General features: G+C 33.5%; 1 protein-coding gene across 3 annotated transcripts in view; it reads left to right on the top strand.

Moving 5' to 3' along the window:
- The window catches only part of LOC136863097 (calmodulin), a 674,807-nt gene extending 671,923 nt beyond the window's left edge, over positions 1–2,884 (top strand). For all 3 annotated transcript variants that reach the window (XM_068225857.1, XM_067139432.2, XM_068225858.1), the window contains one exon: positions 2,024–2,884. In XM_068225857.1, the coding sequence (XP_068081958.1) occupies positions 2,024–2,055 (32 nt within the window). In that variant the 3' untranslated portion in view covers positions 2,056–2,884. The remainder of the gene's footprint in view (positions 1–2,023) is intronic.
- The last annotated feature ends 9,524 nt before the right edge of the window (positions 2,885–12,408 follow it).

Here is a 12,408-nt window from a genome sequence, read left to right as displayed (position 1 = left end):
GGCATCATCGTTACAACCTAGGAAACCAGAAAGGGATGTGTTCACAATTGATTACTGTAGACAATGTAGACAGGACGAGGACGTAGAAAAGAATCAAAGGCTATTGAGTGTGTGACAAGTGAGTATGGTTTAGAAAAATCATATCCAAAAACGTATTGGTTTGGGTGGGGAAGAGACCTAAGGCATTACAATTCTTGAACCATTTAAAGTAAATAAAGAGACATTGAACCCAGGTGAAAAGAACGAACGCGCTGAGTTCATACTTGCAATAAGGTGAGTTCCATGAACTAAGTCCTCCTTCCATCACTTTGTATTCGAGACGACCTTGCTGGAAAAGAATGAAAGCTGGATGAACTCAAGATATACAATTCATAAACAGAGGTGACAGGTACGAGAGCAGTCCGAGAGAGTTTGTAAACCTAAAAGCCAACTCAGGAAAGGTCACGGAGAATGAAGTCGTATTTATGGGTTGGTGGTTGGTGTACAGGTTGGTCACGTGTCTTGCAGCCAGAATGACTACTGTTACGTACAATCAAGAACGTTAAGAGAAAATTATTCAGTTTGAAAATTGAAAAGCCTACTAAGAATTGGACATGTAGGATGAAATAGTGTTTATGAACTGGTGTACATGTTGGTCACACCGTTCGAATGGAGGATGCGTCCATGAGGAAGAAAGTCGGTTATAAACAGTAGGGATTAACCTTGAAGTTGATGGTTGGACTCTGTATTACATTATTTGAAAGTAAGAGACGTGGGATCAGAAGAGACCTCAGCGTTCGTTGCCAATTTAGAATTATTAAAGAACTTAATTCGTTCTCGCTGACAGGAATATAATCCAAAACAGTAATGTAGGAACCGGTACGAATAATGTTGAAAAAATATTTTCATTCATCCTCATTGGTTCACCCTGCTGTCTATGACACATGGGCACTCCAGCCAGGTAGTCCCCGGCCACTCAAATGGTCATTTAACTTCCTAATACGCTATCGTTTCCCTATAAAAATAATCATAGATTCTTATAAATTCCTCTAGAGCTTATCTTCTATTCAAGCACATATTTACAAATGAAAATAACATGAAAATTACGGATTACTACTACTACAATGCCACACGTACTTTGCTTTCGTTCACAGTATTCTTGAATACGGAATGTTTCTCTAAGGAAACTGTGGCTGTTTTCTCCAAAAGAGTAGGTACTGCACTACGTACTGTGACAAACTCCCCTATGACTGCACACAGAAGGCCTCTTTTTGTTCAATTATCATGTTTGTTGCAAACATATATGTTACCGGGCGAGTTGGCCATGCGGTTAGGAGCGCTCAGCTGTGAGCTCGCAACCGGGAGATAGTGGCTTCGAACCCCAATGTCGGCAGCCCTGAAAATGGTTTTCCGTGGTATCCTATTTTCACACCAGGCAAATGCTGGGGCTGTACCTTAATTAAGGTCACGGCTGATTCCTTCCCATTCCTAGGCCTTTCCTCTCCCATCGTCGCCATAAGACCTCTCTGTGTCGGTGCGACGTAAAGCAGCTAGCAAAAAAAACATATATATTTAAAATGCACTTCTTAAGATATATATTCAGAAACCGATAAAATCAAAGTCAGACGTTACGTTCACAAATATAATACCAGATTATTTAAATGAATCGAAGTATCCTGCTGTAGGTTACTAAAGGAAGGTTCAGACCATTTCGTTGTTCAGTTAAAATGTTTAATAAATTTTCCGCAGATCTAAAATAACTACCTTCAATATGAAGAAATAGTTACTCATTCATCCGTTTTACCCAGTGCGGGAATACTTTGAAACTAACGAGTTTTGTATATATTAAAATTACGTATTATTATGCATGCATGTATACCAATGGCTTAATTTTCTTGACAATGGCCATTTTATGTAACATATTTAATTAATTTATATTTTTTTTCAGTCCTCTCAATTCACCGATATAAGTAACAACATTTCAGTCTTGGAAATATAGAAAATCACTTTTCATTAATTTCATTTAATTTGATTATTGTTTCAGAATTTGTAACAATCCTGACATCAAAGAATTAAACTAGAGGCCGATACTTCAATGTAACACCTGACAAGACGAAACAACTTACCACCGAAGAGGAAGATGCACTTCTAAACTACAGACTGTATCTTGACGATCACTGGAGAAATAAGACATTTATGTTTCATTTGTATTACATAACAAAGATTTTAGTAAAATAATTATTACAAGGAGATGAGCGAAATGTTAACAAACATGCTGTGGAAACTATTCACCAGTCTTCATTGTGTATGGAATAAAGTACTATGGTTAATCTGTACACCATTACACATCCATCTATACGCAAAGAACTACACTTACACACATAATCCTGATATTATATTTATACACGGACACTGGTGATTTTTAAATAATATAAATTCAAATAACAAAAATATTAAATAATCATAATTGAAATACCTTTATACCATTATCTAATGGAATTCCAGATCTGTTAAGCAGTGTATGAAAATCATTAATATTTGTACGTAAGAATTTCATACAGGACACCTTAGGAGCTCTAATTTTATTAAGATAGAAAATAAGTTGAAATAATGGTGTAATTTGTATATTATACATGAGTTGTGAAATATTTTATTGTAATTTCAATCATGAAGAAAACATATATGATGAATCATTGTTGATAGAGGGACAATAATCTTGTTGACTTTTTATAATATTTTGTTGAAAGCAGATACATTTACCAGGAATTCGTTAAGGAAAGGATTTAATTATCCTATATTACATTAACATGTTTTGTATTTTTCATGACGTTTGTGATATGTTTGGTATTAGGAGTATAAAACTTGAACAATATTATGATGATTTATGGTCTTCAGACAAGATTGTTACCAGAATTGTTACCTTTCTTAAATGTTAGAGGTATTCTATGTAATAAATGAATGTTTATATATTCAGGAATATTCTTTGAAAGAATCAAAAGTATAATTCATGTTATTCTCTAGTTATGTTACAATCATTACGTTTCAGTGTAAGGTTTGAATATTCATCGCATGAAATTCAGTTATACGAATAGAATTCGGACCGTAAGGAGTACCACACATATTTAACTCAATGATGAAACATACAACTAACTTAGCTCCGAGCTTACAACTCGTGAGTAGTTGTGGTCCATTCTCTGTATGCTAAGGAATAATCTAGTGTAAGTAAAGAAGCAGTTAATTGTATTTAGTTTTAGGTGAGATGGTATCAGATGGAAACTGTTAAGTTCATAAATAACAATAAATTTCACTCAATTAAGGTTACTGAAATATGTCGTCAAATCTGCCAGTGGATGGTATTACTATAATATCCAGAATAACTCAAATGTAAGGGGTAAGTCGTAAGTAGAAATTTAACATTATTCCGTACTTTTCAGTGACTTTTTCTGGTGTGATAATTCGAGTTCATTAACATCAGAAAGTATATAGAGAATTTACCTCAGTTCTGGAAATACCGTAAGTTTCTTGTAAAAGAAATTTAGGCAACAAATCTCAACTAAAGGTACTAATAAATTTCTTGATAAAGTAATAGAAATTTATAAATGTTATGTCATTAGTGTTATAATATTTAATGGGAAAACCTCCCTTCATTCTCATATAGATAAATTCTGTGTTATATGTTATAAATGTTATACATGGTGTTCAGTAGGACATATTCCCTCCTCGTGAAAAATGTGTCCAGTTTATAAATTAATTAAAGTTTGTGTGGGGATTCATATACATTAGGGAATGTATTCAGGCCTCTAAAAAATTCTTTAAAAAGCTGAGATGCTATACAGAAAAAAAATTTGTCCTGTCTTCCTAAGAGTAGATGAAATCAGAGCCAAATAGGGGATCATCTCAATCTACATCAGGACGTTGCTAGAGTAATATTCACTTTTACTATATAACGGTCCATAATTTTGTTTTATAATCACCGAAAAATTAAGTGATAGTTGTGAATTCCTTTAAGAGCACACTAATAGCATATTTAAGTGTCTTCAACTTATCTCTTTTTAGTAAGTATATTTTTAAGATATTCGATTTATTACGTCCTCCTTTTAGAATCTCAGTTTCGAATATATGAGTCGAAATTACGGTATTAATTCGGAAATATTGAAGATCATGGCATAAAGTGCAATATGTTTCATTTGAGTTTCCTTTGAAATTATTGCACTCTTTTAAGGGTAATAATTTGTGTCATAATATCTCTAAAGGCCATTCATAAGAATTGTATACAAGGTAACAACGTCCATTAACTATGATACTCATTTCTGAACATTACGTCCATTAAGAATTTGTATTAACGTATTCTTTAATAAAGTTCATATGAACAGTATAATTCAATAGTAACTGTATCCACGTTTCTATTACCAAGTATTATTCGGTGTTAAATACATTGTTACCCATTAGATATAAAATTGGAAAAAACATTTTATTTTGCTGTGATTTGTGATAGAATCAGAAACGTTTGAGAGAATGTAGTACATACGAATCAATTTCACACCAAATGTGGTTGTTCTTCCTTATTATTATTATTATTATTATTATTATTATTATTATTATTATTATTATTATTATTATTATTATTATTATTATTATATTTCCTGTGGAACATTCACGAGAAAAATTATTATTTGAGTTCATAGATTGAGTTAAATATACATTTCTAAATGTTAGTAGGCAGCTCTGTCCAAACAGTGCTGTGTACAACTCTATTCGTTTTGCACACGATGGATAATAATACTACGTCCATTTCTTACATACAGTTCTCGAAGTAAAAGTATAAATATATCATGGAACAATTTGCCGGATGAATAGTGAATTGAATTCACTTTAACTATTCACTTCCAAGGACTGGGCCTTGGATGCCACACATACAGTAGTTAACCGAAATTAGAGAATAACAAGTTGCTGTACCTTTAACAGCTTCATTCTGTCTTAATTATAATTGACAAGTGCGTTGTAAAGTAAGCGGATTACAATGATCAGATGGCATGTGACTGTACAAAAAAATTCCATCTGTAATTTAATCTGTTCATGAATCAGAACGTGAGATGTCTGTGTGATAGGGGAAGATTGTGGCTGATTGATAACAGTAATCGTATGAATATTTGTCGTGGATATTGATTGATCCGAAGAGAAATAATTCTCAGTAGTTTTATTTTATAATCTAGCACATTGTGAAAATTGCACACTCTAGTATAACGTAACATACAGCATGATGAATTAAAATTCCTATATTGTTTCCTGATTTCAAGTCGATCATCTCATCTCCAGTTTTGGTGTATGAAGGATTCCGAAAGTAAATTAGCTTTAATTTCCCATCAGATGCTTAAAAATGTTATCTCCCATTGATCACTTTTATTGTTACATATACGTCAAACAATTAATTTCATTCAGTTGTGTTTCTTTCAGTTAACAATATAAACGATATCGCTTTTTACGTATTTTGTAAACATATAATGTATGAGGAGGAATAAAGAGTAGATTTATTTTCATTGAACAAGCATTCATTACAGTCAGGATTTAACTGTAACTTACTAAACAACTCTCTGTTAGGATGTTCTAGTATCTTCGGCGTAGCTTTTGTAAATGAGAAAATCTGAATGTATACAGTACACTGAATCTTAATTTCAACTTGAAAGATTGACAAGTTTTTGAATGACAATGTGAAATGCCATGCCACAATATTTTCATGCATATTACGTGAAACAAATGTGTTTTTTTTAATCAGGGTTTTTCTCTTTATGGTCTCTAAGATGCGTTCCTCAAGACGTCCGACCAAACTTATTATTATTACGTAAGATTTTATCGAACATTTAAGCAACAGTAATCCAACCTCTCTCCAGCCAATAATGATTCGAAACCTTCCAAAGGAAATGAATAAACAGTAATAATTAATATGTAATGCTTAGCTAGCGGATTATCACCTTGGATAAATATGTGATATTTGTGTAGGGCAGTAACAGAAGAGCTTCTAATTTGTATTACAAAGAAAATGCTATCGCTGGCGATGGCAAGTACAAACCAGTAGGTAATGATGAAATAAAAATGATACATTTATTCCATCTGGTATCATCTTAGATGCATTAAGCGAAAATTTTACTAAGACCTCGTTCTGTTCTGGAATTCCAGACAGTAACATGTATACACCATTGACCTCAAACAGAATATTTATATTTCTAGGTAACCTGCACGTTCTCCATCACGATTCACTAATTCTGCCAGCGGCACTAATGGAATGAATTAGAAAGTTAATATCTAAGGCTCTTGTTGTAGATTGCATAATCCTCTCCAGGTGAAGTTGAGTACGGTAAATTACATCTAGATAAGTAATATAGGCCAACATATTTTCTGGATTAGTTTTGAGTTCATAAATTATAACTCAGAGTTTATTTACGGCAATTTAGAACTTGTAAACATTTATTTCTGTTTTTAGTACGTTTTCGTCAAATCTCGGTGTTCTTCTGTCTTACTGCAAAAATGTTAATTATAAAAATATTAACATAACAACAATCATCACGCTGTATATCAACTGCTAATAATGTATTTACTATAAGTACAAAGTGTATTTTCAAATGAAAGCTATGTAAGTTTAACTCCTCCAAAACCATACATTGTTCATTAAGGCTAATTAACTACTCACTCTAGAGCAACAGGGTTCCTAAAATTATTATATTAATCATTCTAGTTTACGTAATTTTCTCCAAGGGTATAAACAACACCATGATTTCAAAGGTCATCATCCTGCTTATTATAATGAAGAATTTACATACGGTACCTTTCCTTGCATTCAAAATACTTCAAACAGACGCAGCGTCTTAAGTATAGACACGCTATTTAAGACATTTACTTATAATGTCTATATATTCTTATAACTCGTTTCTATAACTTTTCAAATACAAATTATTTTTCTATAAGGTTTCAAAATGAGACATAAACAATCAAGAGTATCGACAAAGGAATCGAATGTCATAAAGTTATATTTCAGTATTAAGGGATTACATCTATGGATGCATAGAAAAATTACCAAATTGGTGATGCCATTCGTACTCTTCCTAATTTGACGTATCAAGATGTAGTAATTATTTAAGTAATAAACTGTGAAGGTGCATCGTTCTAAAATGGTAAATGTTAAAGCTCGGACGAGCTTCTCAGCAAATGATGTTTTATTTAATATTATTTTACATTACTCTTGTCATGGTTTGACGAAAACAAGGACAATAGAAATTCCTCTGTGTTTTGGATCAAGTCGTCTTCAATGTTTATTTATTTTACATTTTATAAAACTAATACTGCTTGCAATATTACCTAATCTAGATGTACTTAACTTGAAGTTACTTTTTCCCAGCTGGAAGGTCGATTCTTTAAGAAAGGATCTGCATGCTTGTATTCACTCTGACACTTCTCTGTACTCTTTCTGCTTCATATTTATGGATAATATATCTGCCCTTAGCTTGACCAAAAATCGCTACATATTCCTTGTAGTTGTAATTATTTGTGGTATTTAAGTACAATATATTGAATGTATTAAAAGCTTTAAAGCCTAGTGAAATCAACGCAATTTGTTTTTAAAATATGAGAGGAGTTATGTGCACTTTTTCATGTCGGAATGTTGCATATGAAATAAGTACGAGAAATGTATTATATATAATTTTACACATGTTATACAAATGGCAAGTACTAAGGACATTATAATTTTGCATGGTTGCTGTTAAACTGACAAATATTAAGTGGTTCCTACATAATGTACTACAATTTTCATTATATATTGAAGGATTTCAAAGGAATTTTCGACCATTCAAGGGAATTAAAGTAAGAGATACCAGACACCAAAATATTTTTCACTATTTATAGAAAAGGGATGCAATGATGTTTTAAAATTTGATACGCTAGAATCGTTGGTGAAATGTGGCATTAACAAGCCACTGCTAAAATAATAGAATATTATAAACCAAGGAACCCCTGTTTGTACCAGTGCGACATAAGTCTTCCGCTGAACACGGTGATTTAGTTAGATCAGTATTGCTTTAGTTAGTACATTATTAGCAAGCATATTTCATATAAGAGCAGGTCTCCTAAACGTAAAATGATTTTACAAGTAAAGGGCCTACTTATTTTTAAATATATCATTTGCTACAAGGATTTTTTTACATATTGTGAAGACCATTGGCATAACACTGAAGATTTTAGCTACCGATAGTTGATACTATCAATAAGATTGAGCGCTTATATAATTCATAGACCCGCGGTTACTCGCATGGTGAGCGCGGCGCTCACCTTCGTACTATATTGCTTCTTGTTGGAATGTTACAAGACCTTCAACTTTGAAACTCCCTGTAACTTTCTAACAGAATGTTATGAAGGGGATGTGCCAGTCACTTTCATTATCTTTGAAAACAAACACCCGCAATTCATTATTAGGCACAGTAGTGTATGTTTGGTGAGCGGTGCGCTCAGTAGCGAGTAACTGTGCTACTTACATTTCGCGCTTCGTAATAATTCAGGGTTTGTTTCATGCTTGTGTTTAAGTGAAATCTTTATACTGTGACTGTTGTTAGACAATATATACAAGTTACAATGCCATCCACTAATCAGATACTTTCGTGGTTGGCTGAAACGGAGGAAAAAGTGCTCTTGAACAACGAAACTGAAAGTAATGAAACAGATGAGGATTACGAAAATGATCATAACTGTGTTTCAGAGTGTCTGCAAGTTTTGGGAAGGAGAGGAAATTTCGTTTATTGAATTCTGTGAGATCAGTTTAAATGGCTTGTTTTACGGCCAGATGCCCTTCCTGACGCCAACCTTAGTTGAGGAGCTAATAAAGATGAAATAAATTATGGTGAATGAAGTTGGCTAAATAGGTGGAAGGAATCGGCTGTAGTTTATGAATAGAATCTGCCCCGGCATTTGCCTGGACGCGTTAACAGAAAACTATTCTCAGGACAGCTAACGGTGGGGATCGAACTCGCGCGTCTCCCAAATGTAGAGCTTGCCTCCATAGCCATTCCACTCGGCCGTGTTCCTAAATAAATAACTATCTCAAATTGACATATTAAAAATACCTCCAACTTTATATGGGCATATTATAGCCTTTAAACGTAAAGGTGAGCCCTCCGCTCACTAGCGAGTAACTACGCACGTAAAGACCTAGCGAGTAGTGCCGGGTTATGTGCGTACTTTGATATGCGCAATAAAATTGACAAACTAACACATGTATATAAACAAAATGTCTATTGGCATATAATACTGTGAAGTCTCTGCATAATTCAACATTTAATTCAACTTTTAATTTTAATAGAATTCAATGTTCATATTATCTCAAGTGTAGCTTCAATGAATATCTTAACATTCAAGTACCGTATATTTATTTTCAACAATCAGTTTAATTCTAGTAGGATATTACTTGTGATGTTCGGAATATGCGGGTTAAATTTTTAAATGTCATTTCCCTCGCGAAATTCAATTTGTAATACGGAGAGAAGGTCCAAATGTTTCCTGCGTCGAGAAGTCTCTTAGGGGAAAGATTAAGACTATGTGATCAATAATCAAGGCAATTATAGCACATCTCATTTGGCAATACAATAAAGTGGTGCTCATGCGATAATCCTGACGACAAAAACAAACGAAAAACCAGCACTTGCATAATAATATTTCGCTCTCTATAACGACCGATGTGAGGATGTCACATCTTTTCCGCAACAAACTTTGGCCTAGCATGTTTACTGCAATCGCATACATTTTCGGTTCCAAAAAACACCGCTCTCGTTCCATTAGTTATCATTTGCCTCTATTATTACTTCCACAAATAATAAGCATCTCCAGTGTCATAACAATAGGGGCTGACTGGCCGAGGCGGTAAAGGCGTGCTTGGTTCGCTCGGAAGGACGTGGGTTCAAATCCCCGTCAGAAAGTCATAAAATTTAAGAAACGAGATTTCCACTTCTGGAGGTGCATATGGACCTGGGGTTCACTCAGCCTACGCCAAAAATGAGTACCAAGTTAACTTTGCTTTGCTTTTTAGTGTCATAACAATGTACTTACCAAAAGCATTTAATCCTTAAACTGGTCACCTTTTTCATTACAGTGTGTTAGTGAATCGCAGTTACCACGAGTACACGTTTTAAATTCCATTATCACAAGTAATTCGTGTCAAGTACCTGGTTTCAGTCCCCTTTCCGATAACAAGTCGTAAACTGAAGAACTATATTACATTAAACTTTATTTATTTGTAACTAAACAATTTTCTATATCGTAAATATGTAATACATGCAGACATAGTACAGAATTTATATTATTTTCGTGATAAACTGGAACATTATTACCTTTGACCTGTTCTAGCCTACTCGAAGTTCTTAATATTAGGCACTGTTTCAGATTATTTTCATCTATGTTCCATGCAAACACAGCATTATCTACTCCAGCACTACTTGTAAAAATGCATGCTTGTTTTAGTAATGTTCCAACAAAATCTTTCTCTAATGCAACGTATAACACCCTTTTGTGTTCAAGTAAATAATTCCAGTTATCATGCGTAGCATAGAAAAAATCACCGGTATATTGCACAAGGAAGGAAATCCTCAGTTGCATGAGAATAAAATAGGCCTTCCGGGCATAAATCAACAGAATTCAATCATTGGAATCCTTAAAGAAGCTTTTCGGTTAGTTAAATCGCTAAATACGTAATTCCAAATGATTTGAGCAAGTAATGCTAACAGTTACGTAAAGGATCATAATACTCGTATGGGCACTAATACAATATTGAAATAACTAGTCAAATAGTACATCTATTAGGGTCAAAACACTCGTTTCCATAGTCATTCAAAATATAATAAAGCTATGAGTTAATATAAGAATGGGCAACGTTTCTCTTAACCGGAAAAGGTTTGTTTCCCCCTCCCATATAATTTTGTATCTTTAGTACGGTTTCTCAGTTCTGTATGAAAGAGTATTTATTCTTCCTGATATACTCTCTTATTTTTATTCCGCATACTGAATGATTGTTCGCGGGTGTACAATGCAACTTTGTCTATCACATTCGTATAACAAGTTCCAGACAATTACAGTATTTAACACGTTGACAATCGAACACTATTCTTACAACTCAGACCGTGTAAGTGACAATAAAAACTATTATTTCAGAGCAGTCAATCTGAATTATAATTAGGCCCTGCTATTAGCTATTAACTACAGAAAAATGGCCTGGATTGCAATTAATAGAATACCCGCAAACATGTTAAAACTATCCTACAGTTTGTATATGATCATCTCTGCTTTCAGAACACTGTCTTAGCATTCGGTGCGTTAATTTCACTTGGTGACCTGTAATATAAAAGTTGTAAGAATGTAATAATCACTGCTTCTCTCCTTCTTTGTACGCATAACTTGTAAAAAAAATATGTTCATTGTGCTACGATACACTGTTTACTTATCAAAAGCAAATGAGGCGTTTGAGATTCACCTAGCATAATCTTCAGGTAGTTATGCCACTGGTTCAGTATCCTACAACTGTGAGAAGGATTTCCCAGTTCTTAACCCCTAGAATGTGAACAATTGCTATTGTAAATACTGAAAAATTTGCTGTGCTATGTCATTAACTATTTCATAATTCACATACAATGACGAAAGCAGGTACAAATGGCAGGAAAACGAATGTTTCTTTTTCACTCTATAAAGAATAACGGGAAACTTCTACATGTTCGCTCACTTTCAGAGCTTCTAGGGAATGAAATACATTCGTCATTCATTCCCGTCAAACACCCTGATGCTAGCTAGCGTGGCTAAATGCTACATTGGGCACAGATAAGAGCATTGTATTTACTTCACTTAACCTTACTTAAAATGCTACATAATTTACAAAAGCAAATTTTTTACTACGTATTCTTGAAATAGGATACTTCCATCTTTTCATAATTTTATGTACTATTATTTCCATACTGGATTATCTGAAAAAATTATATACATTTTTATCTCAGTGGTGGGAAATTGAAACAAATCTGTCTGTAGATGTTCAACGGAAGTGATATATCAATCGTCCATATCCGTTCTCATTGGTCAGTAACTAGTATCATCCCACCACAATTATTTGTGGCATTATTGTTTGTTCAGGAAATGAAGCACGCACGAAACTCACATAAATAATATTAATACAATACAGTTCTTTTTTATTTCACTGCATTCGTGTAAATTGTACGATTAGGTGTATTTTAAAATTTGAATATCTATGTTGTTGTGTTTCCACCTTATTGAACGTTGTAATGAAAATTATTTGGTTTCAACTTTGTGATAATTTTTGCTGTTCCTATGAAGTTCAATGGCTTACATAAGTACAGAAATAAAGAAAGAACGAAAGAAAGAAATATGGAAGAGTAAACATAAATAAAGTAT

This window comes from Anabrus simplex, chromosome 2, assembly GCF_040414725.1.
Source record: "Anabrus simplex isolate iqAnaSimp1 chromosome 2, ASM4041472v1, whole genome shotgun sequence".
In the NCBI taxonomy this organism is placed as follows: domain Eukaryota; kingdom Metazoa; phylum Arthropoda; class Insecta; order Orthoptera; family Tettigoniidae; genus Anabrus; species Anabrus simplex.
Note: the sequence above shows the minus strand (reverse complement) of the source record. Positions and strands in the feature narration are given on the sequence as shown.